A 20,293-nucleotide genomic window follows, 5' to 3' on the forward strand; every position below is an offset into this window, starting at 1 on the left:
AAAACCTGGTCGCAGCTGCGGCTGGAGGAATTGTCCCTCCTGGCTCCTTTAGTCAAGTTGGTGATGAAGAAGCCAAAAACAGGGATGGATTTGTTTGGTATTGTGCCTCACTCACGCCTGGTGGAGATAATTATATAGGAAAATAGGAAAAAGTTATAGTGTAAATGTGGATAAATGCTAAATCAATTAACACTTAAAATGTCTTGTGTAAAGTGTTGCCAGATGACGTAACCTTTGCACCAAAATAAAACCTCAACTTACAAATGAATGTGGTAAAGACTGAACTTTTAATGCAGTGTGAATTTATTCAGTTTTTCCTCCCTGATCTTCAACATATAATTACAGGATATACAATATACAATTAGGGCATAATACAGTTTCTTTATATAATATGGATGTGATTTTAGAGAGCTGCAGCTCTGTAATTAAGTAAATGAATACATGTATAGGCCTTTTCTGTTATATAATTGCACTGCAGTGACCACAGACTGACACACCTGTATGTTATCTGTTAAATTAATTGAACTTTAATGGTGACATACTAGCTTGTAGCATCAAATAGTGCACACCTCCTATATTTTGAGGTGATGAAAACAAAGGCAGTTTAAAGTTTGCTTTATTGCATGTTGGAAAAGCTATGATAGCCAATTTCCTTCTCTTCTCACTTTTTATGCAACTACAAAATAAGACCTAATGAATCGGTTAACTGTAAATTACTATAGCATTAGATAAAATGTGTTTTCACTGCTATCTCCCATGTGCAATAATCTGAAATGTGTGGAATATGATTATGAAACTGCTGGTTGGGCTGCAGTTTCAACAGAAGGGAGAAAGGATGAAAAGGAAACTTCACTGTGTTATCAGCAACTTGACAACATGACATGACATTCACTCCAGCCGTCCTTCAGCGCTGCTGCCTTTTGAAGCTTGCGCTGATCAGAAGAACTGCGTCTGTACATGCACAAATGTGGAGGATATGGGTGTTTGTGATCAAAAAAAAAGACCAGACTGAAACACTGCTGATACATGCGTCAGCAATTACATTTGAAGTTCTAAAAAAATGTTTTATTATGTAACGACTTTTTGACTGTACTGGTTATGCTGAAGAAGCACAGTAGAGAAACTTAAACTAAATAAATCGTGCAAAGCCAGGTTTAAGTCACATAAAGGTGTCACTATGCTCCAAATGAGGTGCTTGTCTGATTGTTGAGCATCTTCTCTCCACCTTTTCAATATCTGAATTTGGCAATGCCTAACTTTCCAAATCTAGCAACCTAACCTGACCCAATCGCCAGAATAAATGTTGGCATTGTATGTTTCTGCAGCCAATGGATATGTTACATTTGTATGTTTCATATGAAGCAGATATGTTGAAACTTTACTTTTCTTTACATTTCAGTTTTCAGTTGAGGCTGTGACAAGGTTGCGGTTAACGTGTGGTAAGGTCTAGGCAAAAAATCACTTGGTTAGGGTTAGGAAAACATGATGTTTTGGGCTAATATTCAGGGTTTGGTTTATACAAACAGCCAGAAATGTCCAGTCTCTTGTTACGTTACCACTTTTGTTGTTTGTTGGTCTTAAACAGAGGTCTGCGGCTTGGCGGCCCCTCTAGCTAGCTGTCATGTACATGTAATCTGAACATACATCACATCACAGTAGAAATGTTGATATGAAGCTCTGGCAGAAGTTCACTAAGGAAGACAACACTTTTCATCCTCAGGCTGTAAGTTCTCTTTCTCCCCCTGCCATTCACTCTTTGCACGTATGCCCACTCACTGTCTCTAGGTGTCATTGTCTGGGGCTGCCAATTGAGTCATCAACTGATTCACAATCAGCCAATAGCACAGTGATACCCCTTCTCTGTCAGCCTATCATCTTACTGCTCCTCATTTTAAATATGGTTCTTTCTTAGCCGTAGTTCTTTCTTGCTGCCATTGAGCGCACCTTCCACCTCCCCATCACCACCTAGTCTTTACATATTCATTAGCCCCATATGCCTCAGCTGTCATCAGCCACCACCACCAGTGTCTGGACTCCATGGGGGGGATTTATCCTGCTGCTGCTCAGATGTCCCTTGATCACAAAATATCAAGATCACAAAGACTTCTGTTAAATCTTAATCAGCATAAATTTTCTGCCAAACTGTACACTCATATTCTGGATTAAATATTATCTTAACCTCATTCTTCTGACTCTGATTACTGTGATATGTATGGAACATACAACTGTAACATATCCTGTCCATGGTTTGCAGAAACGCTCAATGGTTTATTCAGGTGACTGGGCTGTCCAAGCCTGCTCAAAGCAGTGGTTATCCAGCTGTGCAGAAGTAAAAGCGCTCTTTTTTTCATTCTTCATACGATCACTTTTGTTTTCCTGAGTGCAAATGAGTGAAACACAGTGAAGATATTCAACAAAACACTGTCCAAAAGCAGAATTAATGTTTATTTTCAATAATCCATTAATCAATTAATGGCTTTAGCTTTAAAATCAAATAAAAAAGAGAAATGCCCGTTAAAATCTGCCACAGCTTAAGATGATCTGTTTCAATAGCTTATTTTATTAGACCAAAGATTCGGTTTATTGTCATATATGAAAAGAAAAGCAGCAAATCTGCAGATTTGAAAAGCTAGATCCAGCAAATGTTGGTCATTTTTCTTCAAAAATGACATAAATGCTTGATCAGTTTTTTAAATAGTTGCCAGTTAAATTCTATGTCAGCTGATTAGTGGACAGATCGTTGCAGTTATCACCGTTGGAACAATTATAACACAACCACAGGATTATTTTTCCCTACATTCGAGTGTGGCCGATCTAAACAGCCACAAACACTTTGGTCGTGTTTAACAACATATGGTATGAGCTAGTTTATTGCAAGCAGCTTCTGGCTGAAATTCAAAAACTGCTCATTGCACACCAGATTGGGAAAGTGTTCCTTGCTGATTCCATTTTTAAACAGAACAGATCATTAGTAGCAGAGGAGTCAAGTCAAATTTTTATTTTTCCTCCTCAGGATGTGGCCTGACCTCCATGAAACAGCTTTTTTCTTCATTTATTTGGGCTGCTGTGTACTGTATGCATTTAGCAAGCTGCAGAGCTGTTGTGCTTTGGGGCTCTCTTATGCATTTTTGCCTCCTGGACAAGAACAGTTTCCATTTAGAAAACTGTCAGTATGTCATGCTGAAGGAGTGTTTGATGATTCGCTTGGTCATCACTAAAAATCTGCCCTGTTCTTCTGCTGGAAACAATACATTTATCCTGTTGTTTACTGCATCCATCGTGATTTCACTTGTTCATCTGGTCACCAAAATAGCTAATCTTACTTATCAACACCCACATGTACCCATCAACCCACATGAGTTTCATCTTCATGTCTCCGCAGTGGAGTGTTTGAGGGTGTGGGCCTGGATGGAAAGAGGACAGTGGACTGTAGAGGCGAGTGAAGGATGCTGGTACTCGAGCACGATGAAGGACGAGATGTGCTGCTGTGGACTGAATCTGAAGAATTGTTTGTCCCTTTTGGGAGTGACACTGAGAGGCATTTCATGTGTGCCAGTATTGATTCTGTCTCTGTGGGAGTGGCTGGTTTGTGTGAGTGGATGAGTTAGTTAAGTCTACTAATCCCTTTTCTCCTCTTCTCTTTTCTACTTCACTCAGAAACTAAAGCTGAGCTGGAGGATCTCATGGCAGACATCAAGAAGTTGGCCAACAAAATACGCTCCAAATTAAAGAGTGAGTATGATTCTACTTCTTCTTCTCTTGCTGGAGCTGCAACTAATGACTATGTTTTGTGTCAGTGAAGCTCTGTGCTTGTTTGTGTCCAAATGATTACATGTTTAGTACACAGAACTTCAAATGTTGTCATATTGCCACAACTTCCAAGAGCTGATCAGCAGCCAAAAATATGAAACAAGAAAAACAAGCTAATTTCTGTGTTTTGAAACTGCATGCTACTCAGTGTTATCTAATTTCATTTTCACTGATACAAATGATCATCTTGTGTTCTTTCAGCTCCAATATGTGGGATTTTCTACTCAAGTCTGTCAGAGCTAACACATTAGTCAGTTAAATAAGTATTTCACTGTTGGAAAGATGGTCTTTGCATAAAACTGGGCTGCCTGTGCAGTAGGAAGACACAAATACTTTAGGAATTGGTGCTGTATGATCTGAGAAAACAGAAGGAGAGGGCTGTGACATTTGTTTTTGCTCAAGATAGAAAACCTGCAACTACCAGAATGCACTGTGCTTCACCAGACCAATAAACGCTGCCCGTCTGAAAACAGTATGGCAGCCAGCTGGCAACAAATAATTTCGTATTACAGTTAAACAGAAAGCTAAAATGTGTTTCTGAAAACATTTTAGGCAAGAAATAAGCAATACAGTAACAGAATCTTTGTTTATATTTAATCCGCACTGAGTAGTTTTACTGTTTGGTGTGAGTCTGGTCTGAGTTTGAGAGAGAGGGAGAGAGAGTGAGATACCCCTTTTCAACAGTCATGGGCTGGCTTGGCTTGGTTTTGCAGGGATTTGCATTTCCATTACAGCAGGACTCCCTTCTTGAAGGTGTGTCTTAAAACTGATGGCTGGTCTTAAATGATGATGTCTAAAAGCAGAGTGCTGATCCACGGCTAAAGCTCCCTGATATTTTTGCTGCATGTTTTTTCCATCACACAGCAGGGCTGGTAAAAGAAGTTCACCTGTTGGAGGTGAGCTGTTTGCAGAGGTGCAGTAAGAGCCTGTAGTCTGCAGCTCTTCATCAACGTCTCACTGTGGTGTTTACTTTCCTCCCTGCCGTATTACTAGACATGTCTTTATTAAAGCCGCTACAAGGAACTTTTAACTGGATATGCAAAAGTCTCTCGTTTCTGCTGATGTCTGTGTGTGACCTACAACAGCAAATGAGACCATCGGTGTGAAGATAAGCTATTTCTATATATTGTATATACATACCTTTAGAGACGAAGCAATTTATGGCACTCAGACGGCACATGTCATCTTACGTAGCTGCTTAAATAGTCGCTATTCCTCCTCCTCGACCCGACTTCCGCGGGGAGTTAAAATAGCAGCAATCATCGGGTAAAAGTTCTGTGAAAGCACTGGACCCACCAACAGTCAGCCACGTCTCAGTCACACAGAGAAAATCCAATCCTCGGGAAGTCAGGAAATCCTTCAGGATAAATGTTTTGTTCGCTAGCGATCTAGCATTTACCAGCCCAATCCTGGCAGGAGCCGGCAAGTCCACGGCTTTAGCTGTCCGGGGAGCCACACACAGAGGCCGCAGGTTGCGCAGATTCACCCTGCGCCAGCGGGGACGAGGAGAGCAGGGGCCGTAGGGCTGGAACACCTCATCCGGGCCGATGACAGGTACCAGCCAGGCGTCAATAGGGTCCAGGGAGTGCCAAGAAATAAAGAGGCGAGGCACCGCTCCATACTCCATACCACTTATGCCGGAGAGGTGGAGCTGGGGCACAGCAGAGGTGGGCTGGGATCCCTGATAGGAGCAGGGGCAAAGTTTTCCCGTCTTCATTCATCCCCAAAACAAACACATGCACGAGCCAGGTAAGCATCTTTATGACAATACGCGCTAGAGCTCATGGGAAATGTAGACTTCATTCTGGCAAAACACTACCGCTTTTGTCCACAGGGTCGCCAAAATCAACTCAAAATGAAAGTTCCTTGTAGGGGCTTCAAAGGCAATCCTATAGATTCTTCACAATAAAAGTCCCCTGTTATTTTGTTATGTATACACTTTTATTGTGAAGCAGCAAAATAAAGAAATGTTGAGTTTTCAAGCGGCAACTAAAGCAGATATCTAAACTAAACTCCAAACCACAGAGATTCAGTCAGAAGCTACAAAAGTACTGAGAGCTAAACATAGAGACTTGTCTCTGGTCTCCTGCAGACAGAGGTGAGTCGAGTCTTGCAACAGACACGCTGGTTTGGGTGGGGTTGGAGGCGTCATCTGGGGTTGGCTGCGGTTGACGAGATGTCACCGCTACCTGCTTGAGGGGCCGGCCCAGCTATTGGACCTACTCAAGAGAAGGTCCTTCTTCGGCGCAGCTTGGTGTGGCATGGCATGTCTAAACTGACAATGGAAACACAAATCAGCGTGGCATGGTTTTACTCGGCATAGCCAAGGGAGACAATTGTTGAAGGGTAAAAGAGGGATACTATACTCTCTGTATTCTAATGCAGGAATACAGTCTGTAGTTCGAGCAAGAGTGCTAGAGCCAGCAAAAGAGCCCAGAAAAAGCCGCAAAAGAGTCACAAGTTATTTTAGTGTTGCAGCTGGTGAATGCGGAACTTTTTGTCACTACATAACCTTAAAAAATACATTATCATTTATTTCTTGATTGTATTTTGTGTTCGTAATCTGAATCTGCAAAGTGACTGCTAACTAAGATATCAAATAAATGAAGCAACTACCTTAAAATTGTACTTAAGTATACTAAGCACATGTACTTGAGTAAATAAGTAAGTCAATGGACAGAAACTTCGTCAGCAACTATTTTCATCATCGAATTATCATATAAACCAAGACTTCGGTTTTTCAGAGATTTGCTCCCCTTCCTTTAGTGAACTAAATATTTTGAAGTTTTGGATTGTCGGTGTGACAAATGAGGCCAATATGAGGATGCCAAATTGGGATCTAGGAAGTAGTGAAGACAATTTATTCACTGTTGTTTGACATTTGATTTTACAGGCCAAAGAATAATTTGTATAATCAAGAAAATAGAGAGGCAGATTAATCAAAAACGCAAATTAGTTTAGCTCTGAAATTTGTATCACAGTATTGTGACCATATCCATAACCAGCCTGTGCAGCTGATTGTCTTCATGTGATGTGATGATGTGAGAGCTTTCACAGGAGAAGAGAGAAGATAACAAGTAAGACATGAAGAGACAATGAACTGTATAACATTTGGCAGCTAACAGACCAACTGAGTTTAGAGCTTGTGCTGCAGTGGGCAGAGTGATTAGTGTCACTCACCACAGAGGTGGTGTCTGTGATCAAAGTGCATGTGCGCACAGTTTAGAGTTTTATTCACACTTGTGCACACAAACTGATTAATGTTACAGTAACATACTGTGTGCAGGCATAATGGAAGTGCAGCTGGTCCTGGATTAGACTCCCGACATGTGTGAGGAAAGTTCTTGCTTGTTATTTATCCCTGTGTGTTAATATGTATGTATGCGTATGTGTACCTATAATCCTCTTATTCTCTGATTTGCCTGCCAAATCCTACCTTTCCTGCTTTGGTTGTGCATTTTATAACACATCACTGCTCATACACATCTTTTATGCTTTCCTGTATTTACCATGTTTTATTATATTTAATGAGTTTCTCCTGCTGGCAGCTTTCTCATCTCCATATGAACGCTCTCCTCTGCTTCCCTATACGACTCAGGTGTCGAAGAGTAGGGGACAGAGATAAAATATGGGTATACAGGATCTTTCAGGAAAGTAGAGCACAACTTTAGTGCAGAGAGCTAGAAGATAATAGCCCTTATCTGTTGTCCTACGTGCCTAAAGCCTACAGAGGCACACACACACGTATACTCACAGTGTCATGTGCACATATATATACACTGATACACACAAGCGCTATCAGGCAGAACAGGCTCTGCATCACAGTGTCGCTCCAGTTCACATCAGTTGTTGCCACAGGATACCTTTGTGTAATCGTATGTGTGCCTGCTGTATGTGTGTGTGTTTGTTTGCATGTGTGTATGTGTGTGTGTGTTGGTCAGTAAGTGACCCCATCTTTGTCAGGCTGCACCCTGGGATAGATCCTCAAGACATACTGACATCATTTACTGTATGTTTTGCTTTGAAATAATTCCCAAAAAATCTTACAGATCCAGTGAGTGAATTTCTTCAAAACAAATGATAAATGATTCACATGATGGTCTATGTAGATTTAATCAGGCTGTTCTCACGCACTGTGTGTTTTTCCTATGAGAAGTAATGCCAAAATTTGTACATAACCTGTGTAATCATGAGCTAGTAATTCGTGTATAACCCACTTATTTTGGAGAGGCTGCGATCACATGACCAACGCACTGATGGGAGTAAAGATGGATGGGTCACAAAACACAGGCAAGTAGGTGTAGAATTAGTAGGGTTAGGGTAGGCATGTCAGGGTAAGCCACTCAGAGGCAAAGAAAGGCAGAGGAGGGCGAGTCATGCCTTTGCTATCCAAGGAAGCTCTGTTTGTAAAATGCAAGTTATACATTTAGTACTTTTATCCTAAACCTGTTTTACTTGCACAAACTTGCATACTTTTTGTTTAACCTGATGAAAGTCAGGGGTACAAGAGTACACTAAGTGTAAGTTTCAGAAGTTCTCTAAGTTGTACCTGCCACTTAGAATAAGACTTTCTCCTGTATGAGGCCCATTGTCGTGTATATATGTATTTATTTTTCAGTATATTGCAGTACACAGTACTGTTTATCCCCTATCTTGTTTCTCCCAAGCATCTGTGCCCAAGAACCCTTTATAGGTGTGCTAAAGTGTTTTTTTGGCATGCAGATATACAATAGGAAGCTCTTGTTTTTAAACTCATAATGTGCGTTTGAAGCCAAACACAATATTCTACACTGATGCAAATAAGGATCCTAATTTACTATATGCTCAGTGGGTTTTAAACACACTTCCGTTGTAGCCTGACTATGTGAAGACGTGGCACAAAGGTTCTGGCACCATCCACAAATCCCAATCCACATGATTAGATTAGATTGGATTCAGCTTTATTGTTGTTGCACAGCAGGAAATGCATGCTTTGTCACAAGAGGACATGCATATTGTTCAAGAGAAAGGCTGTTGCTATGTAGGGATGTTGATTGAAGATATGTTTTAAATATTAGATTTTTCAGAGATGCTGCAGCATCTGTCAAAGTGTATGAAGAATTACCATATTTTTGAACCTGAAATTGCTCATTAACTATAAGTGAACCTGTTTACCCTGTCAGCTCAAGCTGTTTGCATAGACAGGGAGGCATACAGCGCGTACAATAAAAGCAGCAGGTGCAGACATCTCACAAAAGGTCTTTGAGTGTGCAGCGACTGGTAACGCCATCTTCTCTCAGTTTAATTTACGGAAAAATTAGAGTGAAAATAAACAGGCTCTTACATCTGGGTTTAATCCACACTAAATTGATTGAGTGCTTCACATGGCCTCACAGTCAGTACGTTTACATGGACAGTTTAATTCCACTTTTAATCGTAATGAAAGGCCATTCCGATTAAAAGTGGTCATGTAAACGGTCATTCTGATTGAAAATTAAATCAGATTAAAGGGGGTGGTTTATTCCATTTGTCATTCCGAATGAAAGAATTTTGTGTGCATGTATACACTCATTCCTCTTTAAGTTCATTCCGGTCTTTCTGCGCATGCTCATTTCCTTGCCCTTCTGGCGCATTGACGTATATAGCGCGCATAGCAACGGGCTGCATAGCAACGGGCTGCATAGTAACGGGCTGAGATAGAGCAGTCGGACTCGTTGCACTCACCGGTGTCCATTCGCCACAGCACGGTCTTCTATCTCCCTTCTTCGACCTTCTACCTCCCTTCTCCTCAACAGATGAAGCATTAGCAGAACAAGGTTGTTGTCGTGCTGCTGCTTCAAGAATATAAGCAAAACACGCCCGAAAAAGGCACTAAGAACGGCGTCGTCAAGCATCTTGTTATCCAGAGCGAGGACTACAGTGTTTTCTTCCGGTAAATGTAAACACGTAACATCTGCCCCGCCCCCTATCCAATCAGAAACCTTCCCTGCCCCAAACCTTGTGTAGACCCGAATAAAGGCGATTGAACTTATCTCCCATGTAAACCGTCATTCGGAATGAATATTTCCCATGTAAACTACCTGGAAACACTTTAATTCCGAATGATTTCATTCAGATTTATTTCATTCCGAATGAGAAGCCATCATGTAACCGTAGCCACTGACAGAGTTTTTAATTTACGTCAGTATGCTCAGCAGCAGCTTCTCTACAATGACTTCCTGAGCTGTGGATGTGAGGGAGCAGTAAGGAAAGTGCTAATATGGGGAAAATGTTTTTTTCTGGCTGTAATTGTAGGTGTATATACATCAGGTCCACTTGGTCACAGGTGTTGAATTATTGATAGTTTTAGTTTCTCGAAGGTTTACAAGGTGGACAGTTTGACTCTCAGTAGAGTAAGAGTAAAATATCTTGACGACCAGATTACCATTAAACTTGGTGTGAATTGATCCAGTTTCCAGAGGATTATTGATGGTGATTTCTATCCTAAGCAGTTTCTCTCAGGCAGCCATAATTTCACTCTTTCCCCTGACTAATACATTGTGAGGTATTGCAAAATGAATGGATGGATATCTATGAAATTTACTGTGGATTTTCAAGATCTCCTAACGTTGAATCCTTGTGTTTCTTATGACCCCCTGACCTTTCTTCTTGCACCATCTTCATGTCAAAGTGTCAGCTTTGCATACAAAGTAAAGTATTGTATCTCATAATCCATTTGGCAGACTGCCATGCTGATTCTGCCCTCATGAATGCAACCCTTTTTCGACCTTATGAACCTCATCAACTTTCCTCTTGTGCGGGTGTACCACACTTTTAGCCCCGCTACTGCTTAGAAATATTTTCCTTCTAGAGGCAGCCAACAACAGTGTTGTTTTTATTTTACTTTTGTCTTGGTGTTCATTTTTCGGGGAAGCACTTGCCCTATAATTGACTCTACATCTTTGTGTATCTTTTCAGGTATCCAGCAAACCATTGAACAAGAGGAAAGCCAGAACAGGTCATCAGCTGACCTGAGGATACGCAAGACACAGGTACAGTTCAATTAAACTTCACGAAGACAAAGCTAAATGTTTTATAAAAATGTTACTTTTTGTTTACCCAAATCTTCTTGAGACGGTCTCACTGCTACCTGCAGCTCCTCCAGTTCCTCTGTGCAGAGCACTGTGGGACAACTGTGTCCATCAGCACAATCAGAAGTCCAGTATTTGTTAGTATGCTCACTGACTGCTTTGAGTGTACTTAATTTGTCACTTTTTCAGTATGAACACTCTGTGTACTCCAAACTTATTTAGACCCTTTTTACACTTTGTTTAAAAATGTGTCTTGGGCAACTAAAGGCTCGAACATACTCCACATTGAATGAGTGCACACTGCTGAGGTCATGCAGACATGCATGCAGCTCCGTTTATAGTACAACTGAAGGTCTGCGTCAGCTCCTAGCAGTGAACAGGAGGGCTGGGAGGCGAGCTTACCATCCTCCTATACTGCCAACATCAGGTGAAGACACCACTGGGTTTGGAGTCAATGTTTGTCTAATATTCAAGTTAAACCTAACTTCACCGTGTTGAGGCTGCTGCGGCTGAGTTGATTGCACAGTGCACAGTTAGCGCGCTTGTTGTGTGTGTACAGTCTGTGCGGTCACAAAATGGGCTGCACATAGATGTTTGGGTCTGTGCGGACCCTGGCAGACATGGGTGGATGACAACATTTATGTCACACAAACCAAAGCAGACCATTGTAGACGTGCGGACATGGTAACTATGAATTGGTCTTAATACATCATGATACGTCTCTGACAAGGACGTAAAAGAAATGGTTGTTTTGGTGACAGTGCACCAACGCTTGGTGTTTTTACGATGAGTTGCGTGACCAACAAGTTGAATTCTGCCGACAGCAATATCTCCAGTGGCACACACAAAACTGCAAACGTGCCCGGTAAGAGTGTGGACATAATAATTGTGCGTAGGGCCCTTTGACCTTCTAGCGTAAGTGACGTAGGTAGCAATGAAATCTGAACACAAGTGGTCAGCTGGAGATACATGGTAGACACGGGTGTGAATGGCGATGTGTCTCAGCTGTCCACTTGTGATCAAACCCTGAAACGCACCTTAAAACCAAATGTAAACAGGATCTTAGAATTAGTGTGTCTGGAATGTGGACACAGCGACTCACCTGCGCACCTCCTGCTCATGTACGATTTAAATTGCTTACAAAGTTGGTGTCCTCTGCTGTTGTTCCTCGTTCTATCCCCAGCACTCCACACTGTCCCGTAAGTTTGTCGAGGTGATGTCAGAGTACAACACCACCCAGTCGGACTACAGGGAGCGCTGCAAGGGACGCATTCAGAGACAGCTGGAGATCAGTGAGTAGACCTGGGAGACTAAACCATCCACCACCCTTCATACTGACTGCGCACATGGCAACACTGTGTGAATTACAGTAACACATCTGCATCTCATCCCGGTCATAATGTTTGATTACTGTGCAGTTGTCTAGTTTCTTAAAACACTGATGTTTCATAGAGACTAACAAGCTCATATGTGCAATTTTCTGTTTTTTTTTTTTCTACCTATAGACCTGCCATACATACAAAGGTCACTGTAAAGGTGAAACCTTTGGTCAGCTGTGGTCATTTTTCTCCAAAACAGCTGTCTATGATTTCTTTACTCATTTATTTCACAAGCTTGTCAAAACAGTAAACATGAGACAAAAAAAGTCATATTTCCCTGCATGTCTTTTTATCCTCAGCCAAAGCAACATCCACTTCATTGTCATCCTCCCCCATTACTAGATAGATGTTAGTGTCATGTTAATTAGGCTAAAAATATAGCCTGTGCCACCATTCCCCATCTCGCTCTGAATTGTCAGAATCACTCTACACCTGCACAGTATTGTTATTATCCATATTTACAGCAATAGTATGTCATCAATCATACTGTTACCAAAGTGTGAGGATGTGAATTTAAGATGTGGCAGTGCTGCTACTGTATGTGTCTATGCATGTGTGATTTACTGTATACTCCTCTAAGACTAGTTCATGTCAGAATTATAGACGTGCAGTCTACTGCAGCATGGCATCAATTTCTTTTTCCTTCTAAAATGTGAACATCAAACTCAGTGGAACTCATGTGGTGAGACCTCCCATGTTTGCTAATGCAAGTCCTTCACTCGTTTCTATTTTTGAGGCCTTTTCTTTGTGAATTCTGGCTGTAGAAAACTTTGTAAGCACCAACATCCTGTTAGTTCCATAACTGCTTTCAATGCATTGTGTTTTTGATAACCATCAATTGACACCCATCAACATTCACTCTACTGGATTGACTTACAGTTTGATTTATGAAACCACATGTAATGTTAACGATAAAATACCAAGTGCATTATTTTCTTCTGCATTTGTGTTACATTTTCACTGTTTGTTACATGTATTATTTATGAAAAACTAGGCTGTAATATAGGCGTCGCAAATAATTTACCTTAGCTCCAAGCTGTCGGCTGTTTATGCACTTCAACTTCTTCAACTTCACTGTTCCCAAGGGGAAGTTTGTCTGGCAGGCAGGCAAAACATAGAACTCAGACTTGAACATAACACATACTAAATGCATAACACATCGTGCACATATACGTAAAAACAAATACTCCACACATACTCGCATTAAACAATGGAAATCAGTGACAGCATAACAAAAAACCTGGCTATGACCCGGCATGAAAAATCAGGCCCAACCCGACATGAATCTGCACAGTTTCTGTCCAAGGTCGACCTGAGCCTGAACCAGTTTTGGGCCCGGGCCTAGGCCTGTTTTAAAACCTGAATTTACACTGTATTTTTTTTTAGATTAAAACATTTATTACAAGCTAAATTCAGCTCAAATCTTTTCAGTTTTGTTTACAGACATTTGTGACACAATCTCTCCGACATGTGGCCTCTCTTACCCAATGTTCAGCACAGACCAAAAACTGTCACGTGCTATATATGTATATTAAATAGAGACTGTATAACATTTCTCCTCATTAATGAGAGGCGGGAGTCGGGAGGGGCTGATGGCAGCATAGCCCATACATTATTCATAACATTACACAGTCTGTATGGCTTGCATTAAAAAAAAAAAAACAAAACAAACAAAAGGGAAATCAGAGCAAACCCAACCCGACTCAACCTGTTAGGGAATTTGAAGATTATACAGCCAGCCCAAACCCGGCAGGTTGGGTTGGGCCTAAGGCAGAGGATCAAAGCTCTAAATCCAGCCATTATAATCCCACCCAATTATCTGTGGAGATTGTGCAAAGAAGTGTCAGTTTATACCTTACAGACAGTATTTTATTTAGAATTCACCTAGTGTTGTGAAAAGCACTAAAACCACTATCCAAAAAACACACACATCACTAGCATCCATATGCATAGCCATGCCAGGTTGCTCCAGCTCCGATCTGGGCTCCTCACACTGTGTGCGTAATATGATTTGACAGGTATTAGCTGCAGGCCCCGGGCTCCTGGACCAGACACTGACATAGCCTCTGCCACCGTATCCTGGCAGGCTGCGCCGCGCCAGCTGCCCCTAACAGTCATCGTGATACAGTCACCTTACACACAAAGGCACACACTCACAATACACACACACACACATGCATGCAGAGAAGTCAACTATGACTCGTTTAGTGGTAATAGCAGAGGAGAGCAGGGGCACTTTTGTTGCGAGGCACTTGGCACAGACGTAATTTCCTCTGGCCATCTGTCAGACACATGCAGCAGGTCTGTATGTGTGAGCGCTGCCCAATATATACTGAGTATGTTTCAGTCAAAAGAGCAGCGGCAACAATGCATAGCACTTTCTGGGCTTAATCAAAGGACAAACACATCCTTGCGGAATAAAAACACACACCTGACTCAATTTTTCCTAGAGCTCCTCCAGATTCATTTGGATTTGATTTGTCAGCTGGTGGAGTCACAGGAGGCCTTAGCTGATATCACCTGTCGTCAGGGAAGGGATTAGACACGCAGGGAGAGTACGGAGATGGAGTGGGCGCAAAGAGGACGATGAAAATTACAAATTTGTAGCAGTAAAAGAAATGCAGTCTCTGGTTTTGAAGGAAACAAAATTGCAGATAACATTTTGATCTAACACATTTTAATTTGTTCAGGGTTATGTGGCCAGAGAGCAGCGTTTCTGTTGTGCCAACCTGTTTGACTTGTTTGTGTGTGAATCAATAAGAGTGTGTCACACACAGAGGGAGACCTAGTCTGGTCTGACAGACTCAGAATCGATGTTTCTTTTGCTGCTTTGCTCCTTTCCAGTTCGCAGCTGGATGCAGAGATAAGAGAAACAGGATAGCAACACTGTGACATACATGGGCAGTTACATGTTTACAGTATGTATAAGTCACATTGTGTTCGCATTTTTATATTCTATTGGCTTTGTTCTGGGTTTCAGCACTTATCCCAAGCAGGAAAATACAGTTAGTTAAAAAAAAATTTAGAATGCTGCTGACACTTCCATTACACCTTTAATATATCGAGGCAAGCACTTCACTTCTGCAGAATATGCTGTATTATTTAACAGTTTGGATAGCTTCCTTCCCTATCTCATTAATAAACTGTGATTTCTTTTGAAATAATGTTTCCATAATGAGCTGCTGAGCTGTAGAAAGCAAACACTTAGTTGCTTTTTTTTGCCAAGAGTTTGATGAGAAGATTGATACCACTCTTGTGCTTGTATGGTGTGAAGTAGGAGCCAGAAGATGGAAGGAGGAAGCAGGCTCTGTCCAACGGTAATAAAATTAGCCTACCAGCACCTCTACAACTCACTCGTGTTTGTTTGATCCATACAGAAATCAAAGTGTAAAAATGTCATTTTGTTTTAGTTTTATGAGCAATCAGTCGAGGATTCAGGTGGAACTGCTCCCTGCCAAGAAATAATCCAGTTCATGACCAACATTAAAACCACAAGATGATTTTACATTTGGGTTTTTGTACAAGTCAAACAAACGCAAGACGACATGTTAATTTGTCAGCTTTACTGTATGTTCAAACCAGAAGCTTCCAAAGTGGCAAAGTCTGTCGCGGACGCCCAAGAAGCACGACGGTCAAAAATATTTATGACAGCTTTGGTCGCTCTAGTCGTTTAAAGGAACCACAAAGCGGACTACTGGCTTGAAAGCAGCGTAGTTCCTGCTTGCTGTTGTTCAGTCAAAAAGCTCATAGTTGGCCCACAGAAAGTTATGTTTGGTCAGTGAAAACAGAAAACGTATGTCATCCCACTCAAACCAAGCAACGAAGACTTGCATGCTATGTCGCGACATTAGCCTGCAAATCTCTTCTCTGTTACTAACATTACACACTTTAAAACTCACCAGACCAACCAACTACCTCCGCGACGTGGTCCCAAGCCTCATTCTTTATATTTTGGTCTCTGTAACTGAACAGCGTCACATTATAAAGGACTGAGTGGGCGCGAATGCAAGTAATAAACGTCTCGATATTCATTTTTGGAACAAGTGTGCTGTAGGAACCAAAGTTACATGGCTTGTTCTCTGAGACCTCCTTCATCAATGCACGTCAGCATTCTCATTGGTTGTCGCCAAACCGCATCAGAGCTCATTACCATAAAGTTAAACGAGTTTTAACTTCCCTCCAGAGCTGCTCTGGTCGCTTTGGTCGCCCAAGACGTGCGGCTGATGGCCAGGTTGCCCAAGTTGCCCAAGTCGCCAGGCTCTCATTGAAAATGAATGACTTCCGCCATTTTGGAAGCTCTGGTCGCTGTTGGTTTGAACGTACAGTTAAAGGATTTTTAACGTCAGGATCAGGCTGTGTCCCCTGGCTTTCAGTCTTTATGCTAAGCTAAGCTAACTATCACTGGTCTCCAGCCTTGTATTTAGTGGCTGGCATCCATCAAAGTGTTTTTCCCCAGCTGAAAATGCCAGGTGTTCATCCAAAAATGCCCAGCTCGGAGCACTTGAGAGCAATTTGGAGGCGCAGTGTTTTGTTTTTTTTTGTTGTTGTTTTCCAGCAGAGATACTTTGGTTGCATCTGGTTGCTATGACACAGAATATCCGCGCATGTAAAAATGCTGGCACGAAATAGATTACTTCCACTGGATGAAGGGAAAGTTGAAGTACGTCGTACGGTAAAAATTAACAGCGATGAGCACAGTGTTTTACCCAAAGTTGAACATATTTTCGACTCTTGGCACTCAGAGGAAGTGCAGAAGAGATGCTCAGCACCTCACCATGCTGCTGACAGCATAGAGTAAATATGTGGTGCTCCCATTGCTGTGAATTTAAAAAGTATGCTGCCCTCAGGGAAAAACACTTAAATGGACGGGGGTATTTGAGTCTTCTTATCTAACTCTCAGCCAAAAAGCCAACAATTATACCAGTATTTCCCAAAATGTTAAACTATTCCTTGAAAGGCACATATCCTTCGTGTTCTTGGAGTGACTCATTGGAGCTTAACATCACATCTGTTGGAAGATTTTTGCATTGCCAATTAAGATCGAAACACTTCAGCAGGATTTTAGTTTATTATTGATTGTGAATCTCACACATTTATTTGCTTCCATAAGCAAACAGGCAGGCCCAGCAGGATGGAGGGGATGTTGGTCGCAGGCATCACAGGACCTCTTTGACATTTTGATTGTTATGTTTTATTTCCCTGCGGACACTCCTTTAGCTGGGAGAGACACGCTCACAATGCCAGGGGAAAAAGACGACGATGTACACTGACACATTCCCTGTGTACAGCCAACACATTGGTCTACATGTGTGCAGATAGAGCTGTACATGTTTTTTTCATTCCTGTAGGTGAAAATGAAGCGAACAGAAGCATTAAAAAAAATCACTTGGCTCCTTTGCTCTGCATGCGTGAACATTTGTGTGGTTTGCCTTTTCGCTCTTGTTCCTTGGGGGGCTCACTTCATTTGTGTTACATAACAATGGAAATGAAATGATGCTGTTACTGGTAGCAACATAGTATGAATGATTTAATAGCCCATAAATGCTACGGGTGAAGTGAGACTTCTTGGCTTCATATTAGGCTTCTCTGGGTTTGGGTCTCCATGGTAACAAATAAGAGCCTCCCTCGGTGCCTGTCAGGGCTTTAAAAAAAAAGGCAATGAGGAGAGTGCGTGTGTGTGTGTGTGTGTGTGTGTGTGTGTGTGTGTGTGTGTGTGGGAACTGAGATAAATAGGGTAGGGAAGCACCAGAGTGCCCTCGTTTTTTTTGTCCTTCTTCACAATTATCCATGACTCATTGTCACTCCTCTCTGTCCTTCAACTCTAACTGTGACCCTCTTTTATGTTGTAGTTTTAGCCTTAATGATAGAGAGATTATTTATTATAAGGGAGGCCTGGAGAACAGGGAATTGATCACAGCTATGTGGTGAACGTGGTCTCTCGCTCCTCTTTGTGTCTTTTCATTTGTCAAGCTGCAAAATGTCATCGCTGAACATGAGTAGATTCTCGAGCGCAGTAATGAAACAGCAGGACCACTTAGCCACAACCAAATGAAATTCATTGCTTTGTTATGGATATGAAGTTTGGATTAGACACGATAGGCCCTGTTTATGTAGAGATAAATGGACAAAGGTGCGCTCTGAAACACACATGGACACACGGCCATGCGCAGGTTGGAGAGCAGCTTCATCAGTATTCTGTTCATGAAGGCAATCATCGGCTCTGACTCCCAAGCATCATCACTCACCATCAACCTACCTGCTCTGCACTGAGGCCTTCATCACACCTATAAACACAAAAAAACACACACACACACACACACACACACACACACACACACACACACAGATTAGGTCATGAATAGAGATTTTGTAGTTGCCTCCAAAATCTCCTAGGAGCCACAGCTGCCGGGGGTCCAGGGGAAAACACGGAGCCATATCTGACAAAGCAGGTCCATTCAGTTACATTATGGATGAAAATGAATCATCTAGCACAGGCATGTCCAAAGTCCGGCCCAGGGGCCAATTGTGGCCCACTGACCAATTTTAATTGGCCCTCAGCTTGACTTTCAAAATACACCATATGTGGCCCTTTACACAATAATGGTTAATCGAGCAAGATCACTTCGCATTTTTACCCTTCACCTCACAATGATAGGACTGTCATACAGTTTGTAGACAGGCATCACGTAGTAATAAATCATTAAAAGATAAAAAGTTTGCATTTGTCTCACTTTTTTTTTAAGCCCATTTGATGCGAGAATCAGTTGGCCCCCAGGTATTTTCACATTATTTTATCAGGCCCCCATTCAAAAAAGTTTGGACACCCCTGATCGAGCATGTCTTTATCATTTGTCATCGTAGGAAGCATACTTCTCATCTAACCAAGAGTTAGATGTTGTTTCTCCGCTAGTTGCTCTTATGGAGGAGCAGGTCAGGGAAGCGACCAAGCTGGGAATCACAGCCATGTTCAGCCATGGTCCGTTTACAGTGGCGTTCTGCTAGCGTACTTCACACGTTTCGTTTCTCTGAGTGGTTTTCTGTCTTTTCAATTGCGTGAAGGGGCACTTTGAGTGACAGCCGTTGATACCGTCCTTCGGGAATAGAGGAAATGTACAGTCCGTGTCCAGACCCATTTGCATTTTGCGAATTGGGTCTGGCAATGCCAACTACCAAATTACTGTTTGGTGGTTTAATTGAGGTCATTTTATTTTTTGTGTTTATTTTTCAAAAAGTAAAATATGTATGAAGATGCACATTAACATGAATGCATCATTATATGACCAAAGGTAATTTGTAAAAAAAAAAATAAAATAAGATAAGATAAAAAAATTAATGTGATGCATGTGATGTGTGAGGCTAACTGTTAGCCATAGATCCCTGTTAGATAGATCCTGCTAGCTAACGCTGAATGTAACTGTTTGTTTCATGTTGTCTGTTTTAACCTGTTGTGTTTTTAGTGGAACTATTATGCTGCTGTCTTGACCAGGACTCCCTTGTAAAAGAGATTCTGAATCTCAATGGGACTATTTCCTGGTAAGATAAAGGTTAAATAAAAATAAATAAATAAATCACTGTGCACCTTCTTTCCATAACAGCGATGCTAACTAGTAAGCTAACAGTTATGTACTGCTCGAACATATTGGCCAATCACCCATATTATTATTTCAAGCATACGGACATTCTTGTAAGCCACAGTGGATCATTTTTAGATTTTCAAGCAAGAGATTTCTAAATACTGTCTGCCTGATTATTTTGATAGCGTAATAGAGTGCGATTGCCACAAGTAAAAAAGCTAACCTTAGGCTTTAACAGACTACATGACTACTCCACGGTCGCATGACTCTTGATGTCACCGCCACTAAGCTTTCAACTGATTTCGGCCGCTTTATTTTAAAAACATTGTATAATGGGGAAATCGAACTGTTTAAGCTAAATAAGAAGCTGTAATGGCGGACTGCCAGCACTCTCGCCTGTTCGGGGGTGATGACATTTAATGTCCCTGACAGGGTTTGTAGTCGTATTGAGCAACTTGTTAGCAACCGCCTTTTTTACGGC

General features: G+C 41.6%; 1 protein-coding gene across 6 annotated transcripts in view; it reads left to right on the forward strand.

Moving 5' to 3' along the window:
- The window catches only part of stx1a (syntaxin 1A (brain)), a 98,815-nt gene that overhangs the window by 62,493 nt on the left and 16,029 nt on the right, over positions 1-20,293 (forward strand). For all 6 annotated transcript variants that reach the window (XR_007449366.1, XR_007449367.1, XM_049576419.1 and 3 more), the window contains exons 4-6: positions 3,658-3,732; positions 10,747-10,820; positions 12,043-12,151. Coding sequence is in view for 4 of the 6 variants with exons in the window: in XM_049576419.1 (XP_049432376.1) it covers positions 3,658-3,732; positions 10,747-10,820; positions 12,043-12,151 (258 nt within the window). In the remaining 2 variants the exon portion in view is untranslated. The remainder of the gene's footprint in view (positions 1-3,657; positions 3,733-10,746; positions 10,821-12,042; positions 12,152-20,293) is intronic.

Source organism: Epinephelus fuscoguttatus, linkage group LG5 (genome assembly GCF_011397635.1).
Source record: "Epinephelus fuscoguttatus linkage group LG5, E.fuscoguttatus.final_Chr_v1".
Taxonomy (NCBI): Eukaryota; Metazoa; Chordata; class Actinopteri; order Perciformes; family Serranidae; genus Epinephelus; species Epinephelus fuscoguttatus.